The 26,446-nt window shown below is 37.6% G+C and overlaps 2 protein-coding genes across 2 annotated transcripts; both read left to right on the forward strand.

The window, feature by feature from the left end:
- Window positions 1-1,970: 1,970 nt before the first annotated feature.
- Window positions 1,971-10,309, forward strand: LOC117305607. Its single transcript, XM_033790483.1, has 3 exons — window positions 1,971-2,080; window positions 3,135-4,221; window positions 4,558-10,309. Exons 1-3 carry the CDS (start codon window positions 2,052-2,054, stop codon window positions 4,660-4,662), a joined length of 1,221 nt encoding a protein of 406 aa, XP_033646374.1. The 5' UTR covers window positions 1,971-2,051; the 3' UTR covers window positions 4,663-10,309.
- A 7,671-nt stretch (window positions 10,310-17,980) lies between these two features.
- LOC117305609 lies at window positions 17,981-23,618 on the forward strand. The gene is made up of 5 exons (XM_033790486.1): window positions 17,981-18,257; window positions 19,349-20,373; window positions 20,724-20,787; window positions 21,386-21,548; window positions 22,762-23,618. Exons 1-5 carry the CDS (start codon window positions 17,990-17,992, stop codon window positions 22,877-22,879), a joined length of 1,638 nt encoding a protein of 545 aa, XP_033646377.1. The 5' UTR covers window positions 17,981-17,989; the 3' UTR covers window positions 22,880-23,618.
- Window positions 23,619-26,446: the final 2,828 nt, after the last annotated feature.

Here is a 26,446-nt window from a genome sequence, read left to right on the forward strand (position 1 = left end):
TGGCGAATCTCGTTGTTCGTACAGTTGGGATCAGTGATTTCGACTATACTGGTAGGGGCAAGATCTTGATGGGAGCATTGATCAAAGACGTCATGGAAAAGACAAACATGGGCAACCAAAAATTCACAAGGGAAGAAGCATCATCTCACTGGGAGCACATCCTAGAAACTGATGCTCATGACAAAAGCACATGCGAAAATGACACGTGCAAAAGAATGAGGTTGACTCAGGACGAAAAACCTGAGGAAATCGAAATACTAGACTCGCCATCCCCAAAACGGATGAGGTACACATTAGATGTACCACAAACAACATATGAAAGCGACAGCAGTCAAATCAGTGGCGTTGAGCCGCTTGAAGATGATGGGGATAACGTCCCCTTCTTCAAGCTGAAAAGATCACAAACTGTAGAAGATCTGAGACACACACCGGGTATCCCAGATCTTGGGGAATATGTCCCTGATGACATAATTGATGAAGATTTTCGGTACAAACCAAAATCAAAGTCTGAAGCAACTGAAGTTGAAAAAGACTTTCAAGAATTTATAGACTCTGTGGATATATTTCAGAAGGACATCGATCCAGAACTAGAATCATTGATATCTTCACTGGACCCAGAAACCCAAGAGGCGATCTTACAAGACATTAAATTGGTAAAGGAAGAAAATCCTCAAGAAGCATAAAGATGAGAACAAGAAGCCATCAGAAAATCCACAATGGGGAGACGGGGCAAATGTTGGAATTTGACTTATATACACTAGATGTGCAATACGAACCAAGAGTAGACCCAAATAAGACAGAAAAAGATTATTGGGAAGATTTCTTTAAATTTGGGTTAAATGCTTATAATAAAAGAAAGGCAGACTGGTTTATTGATTTTGTAGATAATGAACACTTCAGAGATTTGGTGAGTGTGATATTACAATTAAAGGCTATGCATTTGGATCAGAGAAGGGGAATTCGGGACAATAAAAGTCAACAACAAATAAGAAATAATAACATGTAATATGTATCTCATGTATATACAGGCAATTGAAAGATGGGGAAAAGAAAAGCAGATGCACCGCCTAAATCTAATATCAACACCAAATTTACTAAAGTAGACGAAGAAATAAGTTTTGGAGATTTTTTAAATGATAAATTGCATGTGCCAACCAGTAATTTTGTAGGTCCTAGAACTAGTAATATTAATTTAGATACCAATGACCCCGTAGATGAAACTGATCGCATCGCCAGAGATCATGATAGGCATTACGCAGAAGGGGGGATAGAATTGAGGCAGATCACGAATTTATTGGGGAACAATTTAGGTCGGGAACAAATCCAAGGTCGGGAACATTGGGTATAATGGGGATAGCAGCTGTACAATTGGGAAGACAATTTGGAATAGATTTATCAGAAGTAGCAACAAAAAGCAAAAAGGAATTTACACATGGGGGCAAAAAGCAGCATATAAAATTTATTTGAGTAAAACAAAACAACAAAATGACGAGAAAAGTCGAGCAGGATATCTGGTGATGCGAAGAGTTAATGATTATATACATAAAACAAATATTAATAGGGATTCAAGCTTTACAAGCCCAAAGAGAAGGCAAAACTGTCAGAAATGTAGAAGCTTTAAATAATGTACCTGTTAATAATATTCCTATCGAACATTTTAGTGTAAATAATTTAGAAAGAATTGGAAAAGAAATTCAGGATGAAAAGAAGAAGATGTTGAACAAACAGATAAAGAAACATTAGAACCTGAACAAAATGATTCCGACTCAGTTAATAATGACTCACCCTCGTATTCCCCCCAACTCATCATTCACAGATACAGACGGTGACGACGATTTAGATTTAGACAGTGACGAAGAAAATTTTGAACCGTCAGAACAAAATAATTCAGAAGATAATAACGAAGAAACTCAATCAGTCCGCAGTGCGTGCGTTAATGAGGTCAAATCCCGAGTTTTATCTGCACAGCCAACGTGCAGAAGCGACTGCGCGATTTGCGCGATAAACTGCGAGAGTTCGACGACCCTTTTTGCACACGGCACGATGCTCACATGCTTCAGGTGGCACACAAGATGGCGTGGTAAGTACACGTAGAATATTTTTCCGAGTCAAATGATACCAAATTTGTTAAGTTTCTATGACTTTATAGCCCTTTTTTTTACCACTGAACATTTTGTATAGTGTCAGGATTGACTTGGGGTAGTTTTTGGTTTGCAGCGCCCTGACCCAGCTAAATAAAAAGAGAAAATAAAACCACTAGACATCGAAAGATTAAAGTGTAAGCTATCGTTTGGTATATTATTTGACGTGTGGCGAAGGCAATGTAGGATCGTAATGCACTTTTGCTTTTCGCGAGATTTCTTGTTTTGTGACCGATTTTACCGTGCACGTTTTCACACGCATGGCTGTTGTTGTCGGCTGCTTCGTGTTTTGAGAGTACTGATGACTGTTCTGAACTAATTAATTTAATGTATTTTTGTTTATAGCGCCCAGCTACTGTCCAACTGAGCTAGCCTATTATTATTATTATTTTTTAGGGCCTACAAGTACATGTACTATGTAGGTCTTTAATTATAAATAGTATTTAATAAAAAAAAAATGTTTTAATTGGTTTGTGGTGGATATTTGGATTCTCCATTTGTTAACTGTTAATTAGGCCTACACAAGCATGACAAGGTCAAGGAGTAAGGACAATACATTGGTTTCAATATTTATTATTAATTTATAATAATTTTTTTTAGGCCCTGAGTCAAAGCTCAATTAACTCAATTAAAATTTCATTGTGTGCAATTACACGGCATGTCATGTTTATTATGGAACCTATTTTATTTAGCCCTACTACATGAGATTAGTCCAACTTGAACATTTAGTTGCAATTTAATCATGATCCCTCCATCAGTTTGAGGGCGACTTCGGACGGCCTTGGTCTCAGCCTCGGCCTCGCTATGTAATGACAATCGAGGAGGCTGTTAGTGTTAGGGGATTGAGTAGTTGGTTCTATTTTTAAAATGTATGGATTGATTGCTGGTTGGGTTAAACTAGATTAAATTTGTTCTACCTTTTTCACTACTCCTTTTTTTTTCAAAATGTACTTTTGTTGACAATTTTTATTTTTATTTGTTTGATTATTACAGGTTAGGCCGACCTCTGAAATGGCCAGACCCACAGCTACCATCCCAACAGCCTGTGTTTGGACCACCTCGAAAGATTAGTGCTCTGATATTGGGTGACTCCCTTACTAAATACTTGCGGGAGAACTTTGACAGTTGCCTGTTGAGCCCAGACGTGCACACTCGTCGAGGGGCAACTGTGCAAATTCTTCGTCAGTATGTTATTAATAACGCCCATCAGTTGCATACTGCTGACGTTATATTTTTGCATGTCGGAACAAATAACCTTGAACAGGGCTTCCTTCACAGCAACATCCAAGCCTACAGGAGACTACTTACCACTGTAAGGGAAAACTTCCCCCTTACTGAGATAGTGGTAAGTGGTATTTTACCCCGTTCAGATGATAGCCGACTTAATCTATCTCGGGTAATGCACAATATTAAGCTGGCCAATATTTGTCACAATTTTTCACATTGCAAGTTTTTAGATTTCAGTGACATGTTCCATGAATGCCATCTTGCTAAAGATGGACTTCATCTTAACTGGGACGGAAATTACCTCTTCAGCCGGCTTATACAGAAGCAATTAGAGAAAATGTCAAAACCCATAGACCCTCGTGGTACACCCCAACCCCATTGTCCACATGAGCTGAAGAAACTGGTCCGAACACCGAGGAAGAAAATCTCAGCGAAATGCCCAAAGACCAAGCGGTGCATTGACATCCCAAAGCCTCCCACAAGTTCCAGTACAACCTCAAAGACATCGGACACCACTAAGCCTCCTCCTTCTGTCACAACCAAGCCTCCCAAAATGTCAAGAAAACAGAGGAAGTCAAGACAAGTCATCGAGGACAGAGAAGGTTTTTTGCAGCTTGGGAGGAGTTTGTCTAGTACCAAACCAGTGATGTACTTCATCAAACCTTATGTGGCTATGGCCACAATACGGTATGAGGAGGTCAACAGCAATTTTCACCATTCTCGAGGTGCTTCACACCAACAAGTGCGCCTTCCGAAGGCAGAGACACCTTATGTTGCATCACGCAAGCAAGGGAAGAGGCGACGCAAAAGAAAAAAGCAAATCGTGAAAAGACGGAGGCGGCGAAAATGGAAGGTTAGTTTATAAATTTTTATAGCAATCATTAAGGTTTTCAATTGGCCATGTAAGGTCTGACAATTTAGAACCTTATTACGTTGCATTTTCAATGGATACAGTTTTTTTTCTGCACTGAGATGTTTTCCTTTCCTGGAAATGAAAAGGTTTTAACAAACAAATTTGAAGCACCTGGCCAAGAAGATTTAAGATTGTTTTGTTGCAAATATTTCATCTATTTTTCTGTTCATTTATATTTTTTGTTTTAGTCTTTCTGCACTATAGCATTAATTTGCATTGTTTGTTCGTGTGATGTTTTGTTATTTAAGTGTGTATACACGTATTCATTTTACACAGGTACCTTGGGAGGCTTCAGTCAAGTTTTCCTGGAGGAATGATGGGCAAATGGACAACAACAAAACAGGAAGCCAAGGAGGTAACAATATGTCATTGCAGGGGTGAAGCAATCTCAAGGGGGTTCAAAACGAGCTCGACCCCCTTGTCAGAAAGTTGAGTGTGGTCCGTGCCAAATTTGCTCAAGATCCAGTACAAAATGGACCCATCTTAGCATCTTGAGCAACTCAAAGGTTAAACAATATTTTAGAACTTACTTGCCACATTTGAGTGAGGATGGTTGCATTTGTAATGCATGCAGGCACAAATTTACAAAAAAAAGTAACAATCCAGTCTATACGCCAGAAAAAACAAGATCTAAGCAAAGACCTCTTTGTTACCTTAACAAATATGACATGTGTTCAACAGTTTCAGTGGCAGATAGCTCTATTTCTTTGGAAACTTTTCAATCCTGTTTTCCAACCATTGACTGTTTATTTATACCAAGCTGTGTTTCTTTGTGCAGTTTACACAAATCTTTCATATACAACATTCAGTCAAATGCAAAGTGTGTGGTTTGTGGTGTCATTCTGGTTAATTGTAGAAGGTATGCATGTACAAATCTGGATATTAACAATGCATATCTGCAACTAAATATTTCAATTGACGAGGTAACAATTACTACTTTCAGTTCTCTTTGCTTTACTTGCTATTCTGTGGCTAAAAGGAAAGTAGTACCTGTTACACGTTTGGAGGATGTTGAGTTAAGTTTAGAGAGTCATAAAGAAATGTCACACACAAGAACAGCACTTTGCATGACCTGTAAGGAAATTTGTAAGCTATGCAACAGTCATGAGGCGTTTCTTCTTGCAGACATGTACGATTTATTTGTATCTTTACTAAAACTCAAATGTGGTGAGGCAAGTTGTCTTGAATCATGTAAGCGAAGTTCTAGATGGTTGTTGTCTGGAATTTTTGAGATATTTGGGGACTTGATAGAAGTGCACAAGATGTCTACACGTAAATACAGCACTTTATTACTTTACAAGGACCTTAATTTCAGAAAGGCCTTGCATTTGTCATGTGCCAAATTACGGTATCATTCTAAAAGAAGTGGGGATGAGATGTTCTCTGAAGATTTTAAACCCACATTAAATTCTGAAAGAGATATCAATAAGATGGCTCTTTATTTCCTGCCTCATATAAATAGAAAACTCAAGCACCAATCTGGAGAGATCACTAAACACTACACACAAAATCTAATGGAAACTGGCTCTTTTAACTTTGATTCCCTGTTCGACATGATTGACCCAGAAGTGTGGAATACTGTTTCTTTGTTGACTGCAAACAACGATGAGTTAAAATATTTCAGTGAATGTGGATCATTGTTTGGAAATGGCAAGCTTGTTTTCCCAAGCTACTCAAAACCACATGGAAGACAGCGACGCAACAGAAGAATAATTCTCATTATGGTTATGCAGTTCACTTACAATGAATCCAACAACTATCCATTTCATATTGTCATTGCAAATTGTGTGAAACGACTTTCACATTCATCAAAACTAATTAAATTGTTGAATCAGTCTGGCTTCTGCACTTCTGAAGACACTTTAGATAGATTCTTAGAAACCATAAAACAGCTTCGCCAACAGTCGGGTTTACTTTCTACACTAGAATCCAATACTTTTACCATAGTAAGTGTTGATAATATTGATGTTCTTGCTAGCAGTGCTGCAGTCACATCACAGGGTTTAGGAAGAAGTTGGCATGGAACATCGGTCATGGCACAACAGCCAAAACCCTTGACAGAAAAACTCTCCCCCACTGGAGAACTGATTGACATTATTGGACAAAAATCTTCTCCAATAACCTCTGACTTTCAAACTGTACAAGTATATGGAGATGGGCGTTGCCTGTACAGATGCATTGCATCTTACAGCAATTCCAATATACTACTTTGTAAACGGAATGAGGTTGGTATACCTGTTGATCAAACTATGTTCCATTTAGAGCAGCAATTTGCAGATTACTTCAGATATTCTGTTTGTCAACATTTAGAACAACATCTCGAACTTTTAGAAGAACTTCCAGAGGGAATTAAACAGGTGCTTTTGGAATCTTCAAATGATCAATTTTATTCTTCATTTTCTGAAAAAGTTGCTGATGGCAGAAACTCTGGCACCTATGCTGGTCATTTGGAGATGTGTTCTCTAGCATGTGTATTACGTACAGATATATGTGTTTATCAGAAAACTGTCCACGGTCTGACACTAGTTGCAAGATATCCCACTAAGCCAATGTCCATGTATCACATCTGTTTACTGTACCGTCCCGGATCAAATGCTATTACAAGTCATTTTGATTTAATGTATCATGGTAGTTGTCGACCAAACTGCCAACTTCTACTTGATACAAATGACACAACATTCAATAAATGGCATGATGGAGTAAAAGGTTTTGGAGGTTTGATAAAACCAAATTTACTAGATTTTGTTTCGGGTAGTCCACAAGAAGCTATCCAGAGGACATGTGATGACAGGCAATTGCATCCTCAGGCTTCTGCTGATGGTGAGGAAACGAGTAGTTCATCTGAACGTTATTTTACACCATCATTGATCATGGACGCACCCAAAAAACCTTCAGTAAGAAGAAAACTTAGCCCATCAAATCTCAACGTTCCTGAAAAAGGACATTTTGCTACCCCATTTTTCAAAACTTTCATTCGTCAACAGTTGTCAGTGAGTACTTTTTTTCCATCTGGCGAAGAAAAGCTTCAGCAGAAGCAACTTCACTATGACATGTTTATGCACATTTCAGAAAGATACGTTTCTGTTGTTGATGTAACAAAACATACTGTCCCTGGACTGAAGTGTAACATGTTACTGCATTCAAAGGCCCGATGTGAAAAATCAAAGTTTTCTTACATTTATGTACTCAATGAGAAAGCTGACTGTGCTCAAACTGTAAAATCGGTCATTGGTCTTCTGTATGACCTTTTCAAAATTTCAAAATCCATTAACCACCTCGTTATTGCAGGTGATGGTGCAACAGTTAAGATATTGTTGGATGTAAAGAAAGAATATGGTGAAGTATTGGACTGGGTTATACCCTATTTAGGTGATTGGCATGTATTGAAGAACTTTCAAGAAGTTGTAATGAAAGTGTTTTGGGATGCCGGCTTAAAGGACATCGCCAAGTTAACCCACAAAAATAGTACCTTGAACAATTTGAAAACTTGCAGTAATTTCAAAAGAACACATAGGTTTCTATTACAAGTTTATGAGGCAATTTATGTTCATCAATTCAAGTGTTTTCTGGATTGTAGAGATGGAAAAGATGAAAGTTCCATCTCTAATGAAGCTTTCCATAAAATTGTCACAAACGTTGTGGAGCAAGTGCATATTCAAGGTGATTTCTGTGATTATTTTGATATTGAGGAGTTTGTGTCTAAGGTACATATGCCACTTCATGGGTGTCTACCAACTTTGCTTGATGAATTCAATGAATTTTGTATCAAAATGGCTGAGAAGTATGAAACTTTCAAATTTTGGAATAGGTTTCTGAAAGAAGATTGTTTCTGCTATATTCAGTTGTGGATAGCCATGCGAACGGGTAATTGGAATTTGCGTCTAGGTGCCCTAAAAGAAATGGGTCCTTTATTCCATGCCTTTGATAGGCAGAACTACTCTAAAATGATTCCAATTCACCTGAGTCAAATGCATGGCTTACCAACCTACATATTAGACCATTTCAGAAACGGGGCGTTTGTTTCTAGTATACGTGGATTTAACTTTTCATCTGTTGGGATAGATGAAGCTCATGAAATGCTGATTAACAAAGACTGTAAAATGGCACTGTCTAGAAGCTTACCAACAAACATGGAAAAAATTTCCGGAACCTTGGAGTTTCAGGCTCAACTCCTTGACAACTTTCAAAGTCAATTGTCTGATTCTATTTTTAAACCTCTTCAGAGAGATTTTGCTCCATCTGTCATAATGTCTGAATTACAAAATGTTAAGGCATATTTTTCAAAGGTTTCCAGTTGTTCTATGTTCAGTGAAGATCAAGCACATACTCTTTACCACCCTTTTGAACACACACCTGCCTCTGCAGTTCAACAGAAAGCTCTACTATCATACAGAGAGGTTGGAAACTCATCTTACGACACTTACGTGCGATTTAATATTTTGAATGAAACCAGCACTGCCAAACCTGTCATTAGAAAGCATAGGCTGAAAACATTTGCCAAAGACAAAGTAACGAAGAGAACGATAAATTACTTAGAAAAGGAAAAAAAAATGATTACTCTTTGTTACAAAAGAACAATCTCATTTTCTGAACAGCACAACCAGCCTATTCATCAGCTTTTCCAATTTATTGAAACTCCTCGAGCACTATGTACTCCTTCAGGCTTGCCGAGCAAAGGGGCTAAGTATATTATGTATAACCTCTTTGGCAAGAGATATTCACAATCATTTTCACCTATCACAGAGAACCACACTTTCCCACCTGGGACCTGTCTAATTGCAGAAGGAATGAACATCATATACATTAATCCACTGCCTGGTTTTAGATGTTTTGCAGAATATGCTTCGCTCATTGTGTCAAGATGGGTAACACCCTTTTTCAAAAAAAAGTATAAGGAAGTACGAATTCTCTTTGACCAGGTTTGCTCGCAAGGAATCTCTCCAAAGGGCTTTGAGAGAGAACGACGAGATGCTGGCCAAGATGACGATATTGAAGTGTTTGATTCAATAACTGATCAAACACCTCTGCCTCAAAATTGGTCAAAATTTCTCAAAGTGCGAACAAATAAACGAAAGTTATGCCAATATCTGTCTAATAAGTTAATAGACATTGTTTCAGCATCTTTTCAAACAACAGATCAAAAGTTTGTCACTTCTGGAGGTTTTCTGTCCAATGCCCCCGAAAGAACAGAATGGACAGGCAAATGTGTTACCTTGGCTGGCATATCATCACACAGTATCATTCATAATCATGAAGAAAGTGATACCCAAATATGGTTACATGTTAATGATACATCATGCTCATATGTTCATGTTTACTCTGTAGACAGGGATGTAGGCATGATAGGTTTGCCGTTATCTTTTGAGGGTAAAATAATAACAATTCAGTACAAGGCATCTGGAACTGATGACAAATATCTAAACCTAAACATACTGAGAACTGCATTAAGCAGAGATTCAGATCTGGCCCCACTAGTGAAGCATGGTTGCGATGTTCACAAAATAATGCAAATGCTATATATTTGCACTGGCTGTGATTTTGTATCTTACTTTGCAAGACTTGGAAAGACAACATTCCTGAAAGTGTTTCTTCAGTTTGCAGAATTTATTTCAGGAAGTAGTTCTACTCAAACTGATGGCCAGTTGTGTTTTGATGATGTACAATTTAACCATGATCGAGGGCTTCTTTCGTTTTATCGATTGGTTGGTTGTGTTTACTTCCAAGCCAACCGTGCATCTTTGAATCAACATGCTAGTAATCCTGTAGAACTATTTGATAGCATTCAGTCATCTTCCATTGTAGATCATCATTCAAAGTTTCTTTCCATTATCCGTAAAGCTTCTTGGCAAGGTGTTTATGAAGACACTCTTCTTCCTTCCGACACTGCACTGTCTTTTCACTGGCTGAGGTCATGTTGGGTGAGCCATGTTTGGGGTAAATCACTCCAACCAATTTTTAATTACCCTGACTTAAACTTATATGGATGGGAGCACATTCTTGATTCTGGAGAGGTAACAATTAAATGGGATTCTACATCAAATATGGAGAGAATACGTAAAAATGTACTTCACTTAACCAGAGGTTGTTCATGTGCTAAGAACAAATGTTCAAGTCGCCAATGTAAGTGCAAAAAAATTAATGAAGCATGTGGCCCAGGTTGCACATGTAGAAATTGTGAAAACCTTCCTGTGCAAAGTACGCCAATTGTCTCTGTTCAAGATGGTGAGCAAACATTTTCTGATGATGAATCGGTGAGTTCATCCATCAGCTTAATTGGTGATGATCATGAATTAGATGAAGATGAGGTTCTTACTATATCAAGAAAGGGTCAAGAAGTGCAAGTTGTTGACAACCCATTTTCAGATGATAGTTTGTCAGGGGAGGAGTTTTAGTATTTACAGCAGTTAATTGTGTACAGTTGGTTGTCTTCTTCATACTTTCATAGTTGCTTTCAGTGATGACAAAAAGGTATGTTTTATCTAGATATATTCATTGTGTATTGCCCAAACTGTTGTGCCAAAAACTTACATCTTGTATAATCGTTTATGTATATTGTCTTAATATGTGTTTTATGATGAGTGTGGCCCAAAATAGATATAAGGTTAAGGTGTTGTGTTTGTGCTAAAAATGTTTTAGATAATTTGGTTATATCCCAAGATGGGATGCCAGATATTGTAAATGTATGGATAACAAGCAGCTCCATCATTGTAAATTACGAGTTATCGTGTAATATGATTTTTATAGTAATCTTATATGAACATGTGTTTAAGTGTTTAGAAAAGTGGTGCTTAACATTTAAAAGTAAGAAATATGGAAGCCCCTGAAACTTAGTTGATGCATCTTTAGTGCAACACTTACATTACATTTCTCAACTATTTATTTTGCCAAAGAAACTGTAAACATTGCCAATGTAATGGGAAGAACTTGCCATACAGTTTATTTTTTGTGTTAACCTTATTTTATATAATTTGATACCTTGAAACATTATACAAAGTGTCATTTTAAATTAACTTGCAATGGGTATATAATTTTTTTTTTAGTTGAACAAGTTTTGAGGTACAGTTGTTACTACCGACAATGTTGAAGTTGGTACATTTTATTAATTTTAAGTGGAGCAGCTGAATATTATTAACTTCTCATTTAGCAATAAACTTTGTCATAAAAGGTTCATTTAAACATTGCCAACCTACGGGTAAGAACTTACCAAAGATACCTTGCAATGATGTCATGTATTATATTTGTGATTGTTTACTTTCATGTTTAAAATTAAGTTAAGCTAGCTTGCCATTGAACAGTTTGTCTTATAAAAGTATGCGGGTATAAAGTTTACTAAAACTTGTTTTTGGTAGCTATTTTTTATTAATGTCAACAGGTGAACTAGCTCTGTTACACGTACCAAATATGTAAATACATTTTTGTAACAAGACCATTTAAACATTGCCAACCTACCAGTTACCACTTACCAAAGATCTTTTATATTTATATTTTTTATTACATCTGAACTTTTTTTGAACTGTGCCTTAACTTTGATAATTATATAGTGTTACATGTTTGTGCAGTGTATGTGACTTAAAATAAAGGAACAGTTGATACGAAACAAATCTTATTCTGCTCACTAGAGTTTTTGTGTATCGAGCATAAAGTTTTATAAAGACTCAAACAAAAGGGCTTCAACCTTGTACCAAGTCATTCCTGACCAAAATTTAAAAAAAATTCTTCTGTCCTTCAAAATTTAACCTTTTGTTAAATTAATAATACTCAGACCATCAACCCCTTTTAAATTATATCCTTAGTTCTACAAGTACCCTAAAATCGTCCATACAAAATGTGCCTAGGCACCATTCCTTCCCCAAAGACCCGCCAAAAATACCCAACCCCCCCCCCCCCACCCTTCCCCAAAAAGACAAACCCCAAACAATCGGGAACACTATAGCTAACAGTGGTCACGAACTTTGTTTACATGTACATCCGGGTACGTACACTGGATGAGTGTGACGTTTCGCGGTTGACCAATCAGCGATCAGAAAATCCATAAGCAAACATGGCGGCGTATTCACCAAGAGACGTTAACGTTAAATTATGAGAAGTGTTGGCAAAACGAGCGCCCTGACTCAGCTAAATGAAATCAAATGTAAAAAGCTCAGCGTTTGGATAGAATATAACATTATCTATTCGGTAAGCCCAAATATACGTTGTGGTAGCATTGACAATTAATAGTTACCACCATGTTTTACGAAGCAAACTGTTTCGTTTTGAAACACAATTTTCGAGTCCATTTTAGTACTAATAATTGCCAGCAAAATCATTAATTTGTACAACTGGATTAAAGGTCGGTTATTCATCTTTATAAATCTGTAAATATATTGACAGAAAATTACTTTGATCACATGAAATTGATGAAATTCCTGAGACTACACCACGCTCATTAAATATTCATGGAGAGGTCAAGCTCCCGAAACTCGTGCATACGCTGCAGATAAAAGAAACGGATATTGTGTGCAGTGCGGACTGACTGAACTTTTGAAGACGCATTAAACCAAAATAATAATAGGGGGAACAAGAAGAAGCAATGGAAATAGATGGAGACGAAACAGATGCGGGTACACTGTAAAAAAAATCGTAAAAAAACAGGGACTTTTTTCCTGTTAAAATACATTTGCTCCCGTTTGTCCGTATTTTAGCAGTTCCTCCTGTAAAATCACAGAGGTGCGAGGTATTTATACCGTTACTCAACCGTAATTCTTATATTTAACGTGAGTTGCATCAAAATGATGTGAATTTACAGGATCTTCCTTTCAATACACTACTTTGTCGTCTTTTCACAAGTTTGTCCGTTTTTCTACAACTGTTTCTGTCTACGCTCGTAAAATAACAGGGAGTTGTCCCTAAAACTACATTTTCTCCCGTTAGTCCGTACTTTATAAGCTCCTCCTGTAAAATCACAGAGGTGCGAGGTATTTATACCGCTACTCAACCGTAATTCTTATATTTAACGTGAGTTGCATCAAAATGATGTGAATTTACAGGATCTTCCTTTCAATACACTACTTTGTCGTCTTTTCACAAGTTTGTCCGTTTTTCTACAACTGTTTCTGTCTACGCTCGTAAAATAACAGGGAGTTGTCCCTAAAACTACATTTTCTCCCGTTAGTCCGTACTTTATAAGCTCCTCCTGTAAAATCACAGAGGTGCAAGGTATTTATACCGTTACTCAACCGTAATTCTTATATTTAACGTGAGTTGCATCAAAATGATGTGAATTCACAGGACCTCCCTTTCAATCAACAACTGGGGATTTCTCAATTCCTTCGTCTCTGGACCTGGAAACATCTGCTGAGGCCTTAAATGTTAGGAATTATGCGGTATAACATTTCTGCAGCAAAAAGTGTCCCACATAAAAAACAGGAAGTTGGAGCCGAAGCCGAAGAAGGAGCCGAAGCCAAGAATGAGAAACCCTCGTCTTTTTACAGGTTTGTCCGTTTCTACACATTACAATAAGTAAACGGACATCTCTCATACAAATCATGTGCGTTGAAAAACACGCTGCAGTACGCACACAGAAAAGTATAGCGAAAATGCACATACCCTACTTTGTATGAAACAAAAACTCCCAAAAGAAACTCGTATTGAGCAATAGTAACTGTTTCACATAAATATTCAGGTTGTGTACTTGCTGTACAAACCAAAAAAGGTTGTTTTTAGAAATGTTTTACACACGTACCAGTCAAATTCAAAACGACAACTTTTGCACATCTGTGCTGCAAGAGCTGTATGAAACGACATTAACAAAATACATGTTTCGCGCGCGGTGGCCGATACACTCCACCCACTTTGCTCCAGTGGACGGTCTAGTTGCCGCGCCGCGTGCAAGTTTTCATGGCGCTGCAAGGTCACGCCATCCACCACACACACACGTAAACACACGCGCGCACGGCGTGATCACTGAGAATATTCATTACTTTCTAAGCTGCTGCGTGCTGTAATTGGTTCATGTAAATGACATGCATGAACGTCGTATAGCTCATCCAAGTTTGTCACCACGCCCGCGCAAACTTTTTGTAATGAACGGTCTCTGTCGACAATACCATTTTAAGATTTGTTTCATGTTTGGTCCTTTACACTGTAATCCATCCTTTTCGAAATGATTTTTAAAATGTTCATGTGTTCAAATTTTAACTTAAGTTTTATCTAATGAAATAATAATTTAAAGTTTATTTTGAAGTTGGAAGATCATGCAAGTTTTATCACGTTTCCGACTGGTTTCAGCCGACAAGCAAAGCAAAACATACGCATTGTTATGCGCATGACAATAGCGCTTACCAGACTATTCAAAAACGCGGAATTTTAGACTGGGCCGTGGCGAAATTACTGACGTTACTTTCGGAGATTCGTTGACAAGGTTTGACTGCTTTTTGGCACTTTTTCATGCGTTTTGTAATTGTTTGAATTAAAAGAACTTGGCCAAGTATTGTTACTTTTAAACTGAGCACATTTAGGGCCCACGTAATGTTTGCTTTTTGTCAGTGATTGACTGAAGTTTTCCTTGCTCCATGGTCGGGTTGAGTAGCCTATTTATTATTAATATAATACATGTACTAACTACTAACTACACTATAATTACCATTTTAACGTCAGTCATGTCAGTTGTGTCATTGTCAATGGTGAACTGAATGGGTGGTGAGGCGGCATTCATGACATTGTGTGACTGAATTGATGGCTGGGTCTACATGGACATCTGGCATGTCTGGTCATCTATGGTCTGGTTAAGTTCGCTTTGTTTCCTTTTAATATTCTCACAAAATGGAAAATGCAATGCCAAAGGACAAGCCTTTTTGCCACATTTGTAATGTACATTGTAAGACTATAAAGGCATACACACAACATTATCAAATTCATAGGCATGAGAGAAATGTACACTTTCCCTGTTGTGTCTCAGGATGTATGAAAACATGTTTTACTTACAAGGGATTAGTGTCACATGTATCAAGACATCATGGTGGCGTTCGTGATGAGGATGCAAATAATGCCACATACCAGAGTGCAGGTGTTGTTGTTGAATGCATGCTGCAGTTTTGTCAACAGCAGTGTTCTGATATTCAAGAGTTCTTGGCACACTTGAAAAATCACATTAAGGAAGGATTGAATGTACCATGCCCATTTGGAAAATGTACAAAACAATTCAATAAAAAGACTTCCTTCTCTTCACACATATCTAGATACCACAGACACTATACAGTTCATTCACTAACACCAAGAATACTTTGCTCAGGCGTGGACATTGAAACTTCTAATCCACACAGTGTCACTGAACCTGCAATTTGTTTTGATGGCAGTAATACTTATGAAGACAGTGGAGATGATGATATTGATAATAAAGATGGAGTTGAAACCGGAGCTAGTGTAGCTGAATATACTAAGGCAATTGCATTGTTTTTTTTGAAGTTGTACTCAAAGTCCCTTGTTCCTGAAACAACTATTCAAACAATAGTAGATGAAATGAACATTCTGCATCAATTGACTCGTGAGAGTGCAAAGACAAATGTCAAGTCTAAACTCCTGAAAGCAGGGGTTTCTGGTGATGTAGTATGCAAAGTGGCAGATGACATTTTGGATGGAATAGCTGAATTGGGATGTAGTTTAGCTCCTTCGGAAGAATCACACCAGTTTCAGTCCCAACTGTGTGGTACACTTCGCTCGACTTATCTCAGAAAAAATTACTACAAAAATGCATTCAACTTTGTGAGTCCAGTAGAAATCAATCTTGGGGTAGATTCTTCAGGCAAATCACATGTCTGCCACTATGTTCCAATTCAGGAAACGTTGAAGGTTATGTGTGAAGACAAATCAGTGCAAAGACATTGGGTGCCAGTTTGCAATGATGGAGGAAGTAACCAAGTAAACCAACTGCATGATATTCAGGATGGTAAAGTGTTTAAACAGAATGCATTTTTCCAGAGCAATCCCAATGCTTTGCAAATACTTCTGTTTCAGGATAGTTTTGAGATAGTGAACCCACTTGGGTCAGCAAGATGTAAACATAAGGTGCTAGGCATTTATTATACTCTTGGTAACATTGATCCCAGATGCAGGTCACAAGTAGACGCTATGCAGTTGATAATGCTGTGCAAAGAAAAATCAATCAAGGAATTTGGGCCAGAAGCAGTTTTATCTACTCTTGTTAAAGATTTACAACAATTAGAAAGTCAAGGAATCTCTGTACATGGTGGGGAAGTTGTCAAGGGCACTATATTGGCTATAATAGGTGACAATTTGGGTTCTCATTATATTGGAGGCTTTTGTGAGAGTTTCTGTGCGAATTACTATTGCCGTTACTGTCTCCGAAGTAAGAGTGAGATTGCCGAAGGCCCACCTTACATTGAAGGATTGTATAGAACAAAAGAGACGTACACCAATTCCTTACAAGTTTTGCAGGAAGGTGATACTGATCATGTAGAAGGGATCAAATTTGATTCAATTTTCAATGCTTTGTCCTTCTATCATGTAGTTAATCCTGGGTTGCCTCCTTGCCTTGGTCATGACCTCTTTGAAGGTGTAGTAGACTATGACTTGGCATTGTACATCAAGCATTTTGTTGTTGACAAGCACTGGTTCACATATGAACTCCTAAATAAACAGCTGGCAAGAATTTCATTCAGTGGGTGTGATTCAAGGAATATGTTGTTTTTTGTCAGGAAAGGAGAAAAGATCGGAGGGCATGCTGTCCAAAATTGGTGGTTTTTACGATTTTTTCCTATTGTTATGTATAACTACATTCTTGACACTGAGAATCCCACTTGGGAGTTAGTTTTGAAATTGAAGGAGATTGTGGAGATCATAGTTTCACCAAGCATTGATTCATCCCAAGTAGCCTATCTCAAGGTCCTTGTTGATGAGTATCTCGAGCAAAGGAAGGACTTGTTTCCCCAGAAAAAACTTAGACCTAAACACCACTTTCTCTGCCACTACCCATGGCTCATACTGATGTTTGGCCCACTGATCAGAGTATGGACCTTGCGTTTCGAAAGCAAACATGCTTTCTTCAAAAAGTGTGCACGCATCAGTCAGAATTTTAAGAATGTCACTGCAATGCTGTCAGAGAGGCATCAATTAATGCATGCATATTCTTTTCACGGGAATATTTTCCCTGATGATGTAAAGGTTAAGTGTGGAACAGCATTTGACTCAAATATGTATGCAGACAATATCCAGAAAGCTGTACAAGCCATGGATTTACATATGCAAAACTGTGAAGTTTCAGATGAAGCATCAGTGTTTGGCACATCTTATAAAAAAGGCATGTATGTCTTGTTGAAAGATGCCGCTGGTAACTGGACATTTTCTTGTTTACTACTTGTTATTGTATCACAGTCACACAGGAAAGTTTATTTCCTTGTTAGACCATGTCAGTCTACATTTCTGTGTAAGTTGGGTCTGTACAAAATCCATGATGAAAGACAAAGTGGTGACTCCAGCGTTGTTTGCGTGTCATATTGTGATCTCGTAGACTATTGTCCCTTGGCTTCTTATAAAGTTGGCGGTTGTAAAATGATTACACTAAAGAATAAACCATGTGCTCAGTTTAATAAGTAACTGTACGAATCGTGAAAGTAGATTGATAATTTGATCAGTAGCACAACACTTCCTGTAAAGGCCTTCAATGGGTGACGCATGGGACACATGCAAATAAAGTTAGCAAATTTCTTATTAAATGTCAGGATTCAACATGGACAGTCGGCAACTGGAAAGCAGTTCCAGTGAGTCAGAGCTCGATCTGCATGATGTAGAAGAAAAGATAAGAGACATATTGCCAAACATCAAGCGCCGTCGTCTTGCATCATTCCTTGAGTATCTTCAGAAAATGGGTGTCGAGTCTGTAAATGACCTAGTCTACATTAATGAGAGGGATATTTCTCAGACCCTCACACCGATTGAAGCAAGAAGGCTGCTAGACCATTTGAATTGTAGGCCCCCTGTTGGTAAGTTCACTGTAAATACTTACATGGTTTTTTAACCCAAGAGCATGTCAATGGCTTAGCACTTTGTAACAAATATCTACTCTCATTTTAAATACTTCCATTCATATTCTGTTACACTAAATTGTTTTGGCCATATACAGTACGTCCCAGGAAGTGTCCATCTAACTGTTTTAAATATAAATAAGAATGAGGTCAGATCCTAAGGCTTGGCCTCAACCCCTATGAGTCTTATTTAATTTCAGTCACGCATCACTGCACAGTTGTATTTTTGAATGAAAGACAATAAAAAACAAATGTGCAACTAGTGTTTTTACAATGTGTACATGTATGGGTCCATTTAACATTGGGCAATATACCTGTCTCTTTTAATACATGGGGGAAGGGGGATAGTTTTTTTTGTTTTCTTTCTTTCTTTTTTTTAGTTTTTGGGGGTTTCAGTTCTATATTATTAAAATGACAATCTTTGAAGTAAGGCACGAGAGAGCATATTGCTATCATTTTTAAACAAAATTGAAAAAATTAATTTTAAACCAAAATAAGATTGTCACCTGGACTGTTTTAAAAAAAGTAATAACATTAAAGATAAGACATGAGTATTTATCGTCAAGCAAACTTGTATCCTCAATTCTGATTGTTCAATCAATGGCAACAACAGTGATATACTGTATTGCATGGTCCATATTGCACCCTGTGTCCTGCGCTATTCAAAGCTGCAAGCAACATTCCAGCTACATGCAGTAAACCGCTGAAAGGTTCATATGTAAAACTTGCTAGTTACGACTTTATTGCATGTCAAATAAGTTTGCTTGAAGATAAATTTGTTATCCCGTTCACACTTGTGGAACACCAAAAGCGTAGTGCATCTGTGTCCCACTATACCACTTGGCCGAATATGTGGGGCACAGATGCACTACATTATGCCATTTTTCACTCACGTTCACGAAACAATTAAAACAATTGGCTAAGGTACTCCATTTGTCGTGCAGCTAGTGGCGGTATTTGAGTCCTTTTTTGCTCCACTGTCTTTTTCCTGTTATTTGTTTCAAAACTGAAAAAGATTGTTTTACTTTTGCCCTTTTGGCATTTCCTAGAAAGTGGCTCCCAAAATCGTCCCGTCAAAGCAACACTCGAACTTGATGATTCATCATCCTCAAGAAGTTCATCATCATCAGCAACTGATGAGAGTAGCCAATCCAGTGTGGAAATTGCTGTGGGAAACCCATTCCCATCAAGGTCATCTGCTGAAACAGGTAGCACCCGTGTTCCATGGCAGAAGATGCCCAGACTGCTGATGGCAGCATTAGAGGCAAAGAGAAGACCAGCGCCAAGTCTTCGCAAAGAGATGATACGCATCATTGTAGATGATCTGGATAAACCATCTACATCACTTCCCCGCACAAAGGTGCTGCGCGCATTAAGTTCCGAAATTGTTCAGAGGTTTCCGGATTCTTTCATTGATGAACTTGGTGGGGAGAAAGTTGGATCTGGTTATGACAGCCTGCTCTCACAGTTGGTTAACAGAGTCGACAACATAAGTCGTCCTTCAATGAAACGGGGAAGATTCTCTTCTGGGGATGAAATATCTAGTGGCCCGGCAAAGAAAAAGCGGGATTCCTATGGTTGCATAAATTGGCAGCCTATATCACTTCCAAAGGGAGAAACAGTGGCAAGTCAAGTATTGCTTAAAGACGAGCTGAAGGCTCTCCACGCATCTGAGCCTCACACGGATAAGACCCAAATCATGGAAAAGATGTCAACAACATATGCAACACAGAGAGCAATGCTGAACAAAGCCAACTGTGCTCTTCTTGATGTAATTGAGGACTGGCCATATCTCTTTGATGAGAAGTTTATGCTAATGCACTTCAAGGAGCTAGTTGGTACTGACATCATGCACAAGGTGCAAGAAAGCTTCAAGGACAAAATTCCCAAGATTCTGCGCTTCCTTAAGCAGCACTCTTCATGTCTGCGAAACAAACAACTCCAGGATACACTCCAGCAACTAGAGGCAGCTGTTGATGTAGTGGGCAACAAGTCACCACAAGTGATTGGCTTAATCACTGTTTTGTGTGCCTACTTTGGTGAGGACAGGGGATGCCACATCCTTTCTACGGAGGTAAGCAACTTAGAAATATATCTATATACTTTCCTCATAATGTTTTTTTTTAAAAACCTTCTCCTGAAAGTTTTGACTGCGTGTCTGCATTTATGTATGTGGACAGAAAAATCAGCACTTAACAGTTTGTACTTCGCACTGTGAGTCTATCCAAGGCATTCATGTAAAAGAGGAGGAGTTAACACACATTCATGTTTGTAATCTTTGATCACCCATTGTGTCATATGTGTAAACATCCTCAATCGTTGACCCCTTAATTTTGTCCTTCATTTGTTCAGACTTTTTTTAATTTTTTTTTTTTACCAAATCCAGTTGTTTTAGTAAATGTTGATCAAATATTTGCTTTACAGGAACTTGAGAAACCTGTTTTCAACAAAGAGGACCTACCCGGAAATCCCTGTCTGCTTGTCAATGGTAAGTACATGTATTTGATTATCCAAGTATACAGGGTGAGTAAAAAAATATATCCCTTTGGAATAGTTCTTGGCTCCCGCAAAAATGGGAAAGGTAACTAGGGCTCCTGGATCCGCCACTGCTTCATTTGTTTATCACAGCACACTTATGTTACCATCCCCAGAAAGTAAAGGGGCTATATTTATCTATTCAAATTTAAACATCCTTGGTGACATTGGATGGCTTCAGTACATGTAAATTTACTTGTTAAACTACCTGGTGCTACAACAATATTCAGTCCATTCATTCAAATAAATTCACTAAGTCCATTCATTCAAATAAATTCACTAAGTCCATTCATTCAAATAAATTCACTAAGTCCATTCATTCAAATAAATTCACTAAGCATACCCCCCACAGTCTCCTGATGACGAGCAGAGCATACTGTCTGGAACATCAAGTTTAATTCCCTCCAGTTCCCTGGAGTTCCCTCCCAAAGAGATTTGTCACATGGTGCTACCGTAAATCTTTAGAATTATTGCTATCTCCACCATGCTACCTTCAAATCTTATCATACTCCACCCCATCCCCAAGATAAAAATTGCATTTTGATTTTCAGGGAAGCTACTAGAGGCCAACAAATGGTCACTTGCTATTGGACAGCTGACAGTCGCTGATGTGGACAACCCCATTACCGCACTCTGCATGCTTTTCGGCAGTTACTACATCTTCAACCTACAGTATCCGGCTACCTCAGCGGGAGTAATGGAGTTTATTCAAAGGTTGGTAAAACAAAAGTAAACAAATACAGTACTGTAGTTGGGGTACACCCAATGTCCCTATGTTCCCAAACCCTGTGTTCCCCCCCCCCCAAAAAAAAAAAAAAAAAAAAAAAAAAACAGTTACGGTTAGGATTAGGGTAATGGTAAGGGTTTCAGTTAGGGTTGAACAAAGGGATTCGGGGAAGATAGGGACTGGGGGACATCGGTCGCACCCCTATAGTTACCCAAAGGGATATCTTCCAAGTGCACATTTTAAACGCTAATTTTTTAGTGGTCAAGTAAGAAGGCCGAGCACCTGACTACAGTGCATTAGAATACTTCAAATTACAGTATGTTCCCCAAATTGTTCCGACTGACTGTTTTGGAAATAACCACAAAACCCATGAGGTCAATTTAGAAAATATTTGGTTGTGCAGCTACTCCTAAGCCTTGGCCCCAACCCCTATGTGTTACATTTAAATTCAGTCAAACATCACTGCACAATTATCCATTGAGTAAACATTTTTGAACACTGACCAAGTTCCTTGCCTTATTCAATTTCAATACTGTGTTAAGCTGTGTAAAAGCCCTCATGTTGTGAATAGGGTTGCAGTTGGGATTGGAATCATTTGCCTGGCTATCATGGCAAGACTTCAGTTTTATGCTCAACACAACACTGACATTTATGTTGCAAGGAACTTGGTCACACATTCCAAATTAATTGACAACTGTGCAGTGATGTGTGACTGAAATTTAATGAAACTCATAGGGATTGAGGCCAATGCTTAGGAATAGCTGCACAACCAAATGATTGGTAAGATTGAAAAATCTTAAGGTTCACAGATTTACACATGGTATGAAGATGGTTATTTTAGAAAAAATCCCTTGAAATATTTTTGCCAGAAGTGCTATAGTTTTTGACAAACGAGTAAAACCAATAATGCTTGTTCTGGAGACAAACCCAACATATGAACATGCACAAAAAGAAGCCTATTGTTTTTGGCCCCCCTTATTTAAATATTAAGGTCATTATGGTTAAAACAAAAGAAATGTTTTCTGAGCAATAACTCCAAGAGGACATGGCATATCAACTCCAAACTTGGTTTGTGGATTAGTCTAGGGATCCCCCAGAAGCCTATTGCTTTTGGACCACCTAGGTCAAATGTAAAGGTCATTATGGCTAAAACAAAATAAATGTTGTCTGAGCAATAACTCATTCTTGTTTCCTTTAAAGATGCTTGGTGGGAATCAATCCACAGGAAGGAACTAAGGGAGGACAGAAGAAGACAGCGGTACATGCAGGTCTCTTGAAGCTCACTAATGCACTGAAGTCCTTTGAGTGGAATGTGTAAACTCCTACAATGATAGAGACACGCCACAAATCAAGATGCCACAAATCAAGATGCCGTGGATTAGGGGCTAACACTTAATGATAAATATTCAAAAATCGCTAAAAAGAAATTATGAATGGTGCACATTGTTGGAACGAAAACTGGAATAATCCATAATTTTGAAAGCAAATTGTCTGTTCTCGAGGGATTATCCGGTTGGGAACCGACTGACATTTTGCACTGATTAACTGCGGTATAGAAAACCTTTTTCCTGTTCTTGCACTTCTGTGTAAATGAGGTGTTTGTTATTGACATTGCCAAAAAGGTGGAATTATGCTCTGAAGAATAAAATCAGGTTTTAAACACAGCAATTTCTAATCGAAAGAAAGTTACAAGATTGAAACAATGAGGAAAGTAAATCTCAAGAATACAGAAGGAAAAAGGAAGTTGAACAAAGGAAGTAAGTTCAACGTCCTTTTCCCTTATATATTCTTGAGACTTACTCATGTTGAACCTTTCAAAATTAATCTGCCAGTAAACAAATTTGTTACAGGATTTGCAAATGTTTGTTTTGTAAATTACTATTCAATGATGTTAGACCCTGATTAGATGGTCAAGATGAAAATCGAAAGCTTTTGAAGACTTTTGGTGGTAATATGTTGAACCTTTATAAGTTTGTGTTAGTGCTATATTATGGTGAATTTTCATGAAAAGTATATTTCTTAGAGTTCTTTTCTTGATAAATTACCTCCACAAAACAAGTTTTCCAAGTGTTTAAAAAAAAAAGTTTCTTTATTTGTGGTATTATGAAAAGTCATAGTTTGGTTAGTTAAGCCGGTTTAAAGTAAAGCAATTATATAGTTAAAACTTTTACATAAAACATTGCTTTTCAAAATAATGCACAAAGAGATCAATAATATCACAAAGTTAAGCTTTAAAAAAAACTTTCCATGTTATGTCAGTACTTAAATGTTTTCATAAAACAGCTTCCTCTCAGCCACCCGGTTTTGTGATATTACAATCACATTAAAATTAAAATCAAGGTTTTATATCCTAAGTTTTATTGAAACAAAATCATCCTGTTAAATTACATTGTTGTGGCATAAATAAACCATACAGGGACTGTGAGAAACAACTGTTGTCTGTTGAATTACAATCACTGACGTGTTATAACGAACTGTCCCCGTGAGATAACAGTTTTTGTCTGTTATAAAACGGGAATCGGTTCCAAAATGACGGTAAATCCTGATTATTTACTGGAATATTAACGTTATTATAAAGGAACAAACTTAAATTACAATATACATAATGTGAGATAACAGTTTTGGGCACTTGTAAAACGGGACTTGGTTGCAAATTGACAGGGTAAATACCGTTACTTTAAAGGAACAAACCGTTAAATTACAATATACATAATGTGAGATAACAGTTTTGGGCACTTGTAAAACGGGACTTGGTTGCAAATTGACAGGGTAAATACCGTTACTTTAAAGGAACAAACCGTTAAATTACAATATACATAATGTGAGATAACAGTTTTGGGCACTTGTAAAACGGGACTTGGTTGCAAATTGACAGGGTAAATACCGTTACTTTAAAGGAACAAACCGTTAAATTACAATATACATAATGTGAGATAACAGTTTTGGGCACTTGTAAAACGGGACTTGGTCGCAAATTGACAGGGTAAATACCGTTATTTTAAAGGAATACAACGTTGAATGACAATGTATTAAACTTGTTTAATAACAGTGAGTCCCGTAATTTCCATGCCACCGTTTTTTTACAGGATGGTACTGGCGTCCCGACTGCCAGGAATTTCCTGTAAAAATACGATTTTTTTTTTTACAGTGTAGAGAACCAAGAAGCTCCGGTGGGGCGGATGCAGGAGGGGGAGGAGGGGGTGCATTAGGAAATTTCAATTTTCCAGACAGTTATCAAGAAAGTTTTAAAAATAGACCACAGCAGCTAAAAGTTAATTGTGGACCCCAAGTATTTAAGAAAGAATTTAGTCATTCTATTGATGAAAATAAACTTCCCGGTTTACGTAGAATAGATCCTGGAACAGAATCTGGTACAGCAAAACCGTCATCAATTCCACAATATTATTATGACGGAGGTTGGCATATTATAGGAATTGATCAATTTCAACAATATATGGATCCATGTGTATGGCAACATTATATGATTGCTGTGAATTAAAAGGGGTAAAAAAAAAAAATTTAAGACAATATATTCATAAACCAGGTAGAGATGTAAATACATTAGAAATAGCAACAAGTACAGACACAAGAATAGAGCTATTTATAGACCAAAGTGGGGCATTTAAAATAAAACCAATGACAATATCACCAAATAGAGGATACACTGTACATTATCCATTAGAAGACGACGTTAAGACGTTACCAACAATATCAACAATACGTTTCCCAGTAACACCAGAAATGGAACAACTAATGAGAGACAATATAGATCATGATGGACTGGAACAAACAGACAGCGTTCAATTCATGGGTGTAGGAGACGAACTAAATTACAGAGATTATGGATCATTTGAAAGAAAAGCAAGTGGGGAAACTTGGGAACACACAGTTTCAATCGGACAGAAGATCATATTCGGAGGAGATAACTGTAGAGATATTGACAATGCAAAATATCAATACACAAATGCAACAATTGGAGTAGACAACACTTGGAGTAGACAACACAATAGCAAACCACGGAGTATCAGCAATTCCAATAGCAAGTGAATCATACCTAAGAATGGAAACTGTACTACAAGCAGACAAAACAGACCCACTAAGCTGTTTCGGATTACAAGGACAATCAGGAAATTACTGGAAAAATGGTTCATCCGTAAACTTCGATCACTGTGCAAGAGAAAGACTAACACAAGTAGATGACAGATCTAAACCATTTAATTATAGAAATGCAGCAAATCCAACGGCGTCGAATAAAACACGTCAAGAACATCAAGTATTCACAACAAAACAAGAACACGACCATTATTATGTATCAATAGATGAAGCATTGTTAAACTTTAGAGAAAGACATGGTTATACACAATTTGATGCAACACAGTCACCAACGTTCTCACATAAACCGTTACCATTGATTTTAATAAGAACACAATGTAAACCAAGACATCCAGAACAATATAACATAACGACAGACTTCATTATAGAATATAAAATGTTTCTAGACAACTTTGTAAGACGACCACCACAAATAGCACCAAGAGTAACAGGTGCAATGGCTGCAGACTGCTCATTACTAATGATGGATGTAGCAGCATTAGCAGCAGACAGATATCCATATGTGACTCAAGTAGAGGGAACAACAGCAGGAGAAGTTGCAGCAGATAGAACTCTACAGAATACAAAACGCACAAGATTCCAAATGAATAATTTACTAAGAAAAAACAGATTCTTGACGGCACATGACGTAACATTTAAAGACAGACTAGAAAGACTAACAGAAAAAACCGCAACAAACATTGGAATACAAGCATACCAAAGAACAAAAGCATGTAGCAAAAACCAAGATAACACAAGCTTAGCACAATTAGAAAGATGGATTAATGCATCA

This window comes from Asterias rubens, unplaced genomic scaffold (assembly GCF_902459465.1).
Source record: "Asterias rubens unplaced genomic scaffold, eAstRub1.3, whole genome shotgun sequence".
NCBI lineage: Eukaryota > Metazoa > Echinodermata > Asteroidea > Forcipulatida > Asteriidae > Asterias > Asterias rubens.

Excerpts from the sequence above, each read along its gene's own strand:
- LOC117305609 (XM_033790486.1), top strand. The coding sequence starts at position 17,990 with ATGTCAGGATTCAACATGGACAGTCGGCAACTGGAAAGCAGTTCCAGT. Across the intron at positions 20,374-20,723 it reads GCCACATCCTTTCTACGGAG|GAACTTGAGAAACCTGTTTT; the intron begins GTAAGCAACTTA and ends TTTGCTTTACAG. Across the intron at positions 20,788-21,385 it reads TCCCTGTCTGCTTGTCAATG|GGAAGCTACTAGAGGCCAAC; the intron begins GTAAGTACATGT and ends TTTGATTTTCAG.
- LOC117305607 (XM_033790483.1), top strand. The coding sequence starts at position 2,052 with ATGCTTCAGGTGGCACACAAGATGGCGTG. Across the intron at positions 2,081-3,134 it reads GTGGCACACAAGATGGCGTG|GTTAGGCCGACCTCTGAAAT; the intron begins GTAAGTACACGT and ends TGATTATTACAG. Across the intron at positions 4,222-4,557 it reads GGAGGCGGCGAAAATGGAAG|GTACCTTGGGAGGCTTCAGT; the intron begins GTTAGTTTATAA and ends CATTTTACACAG.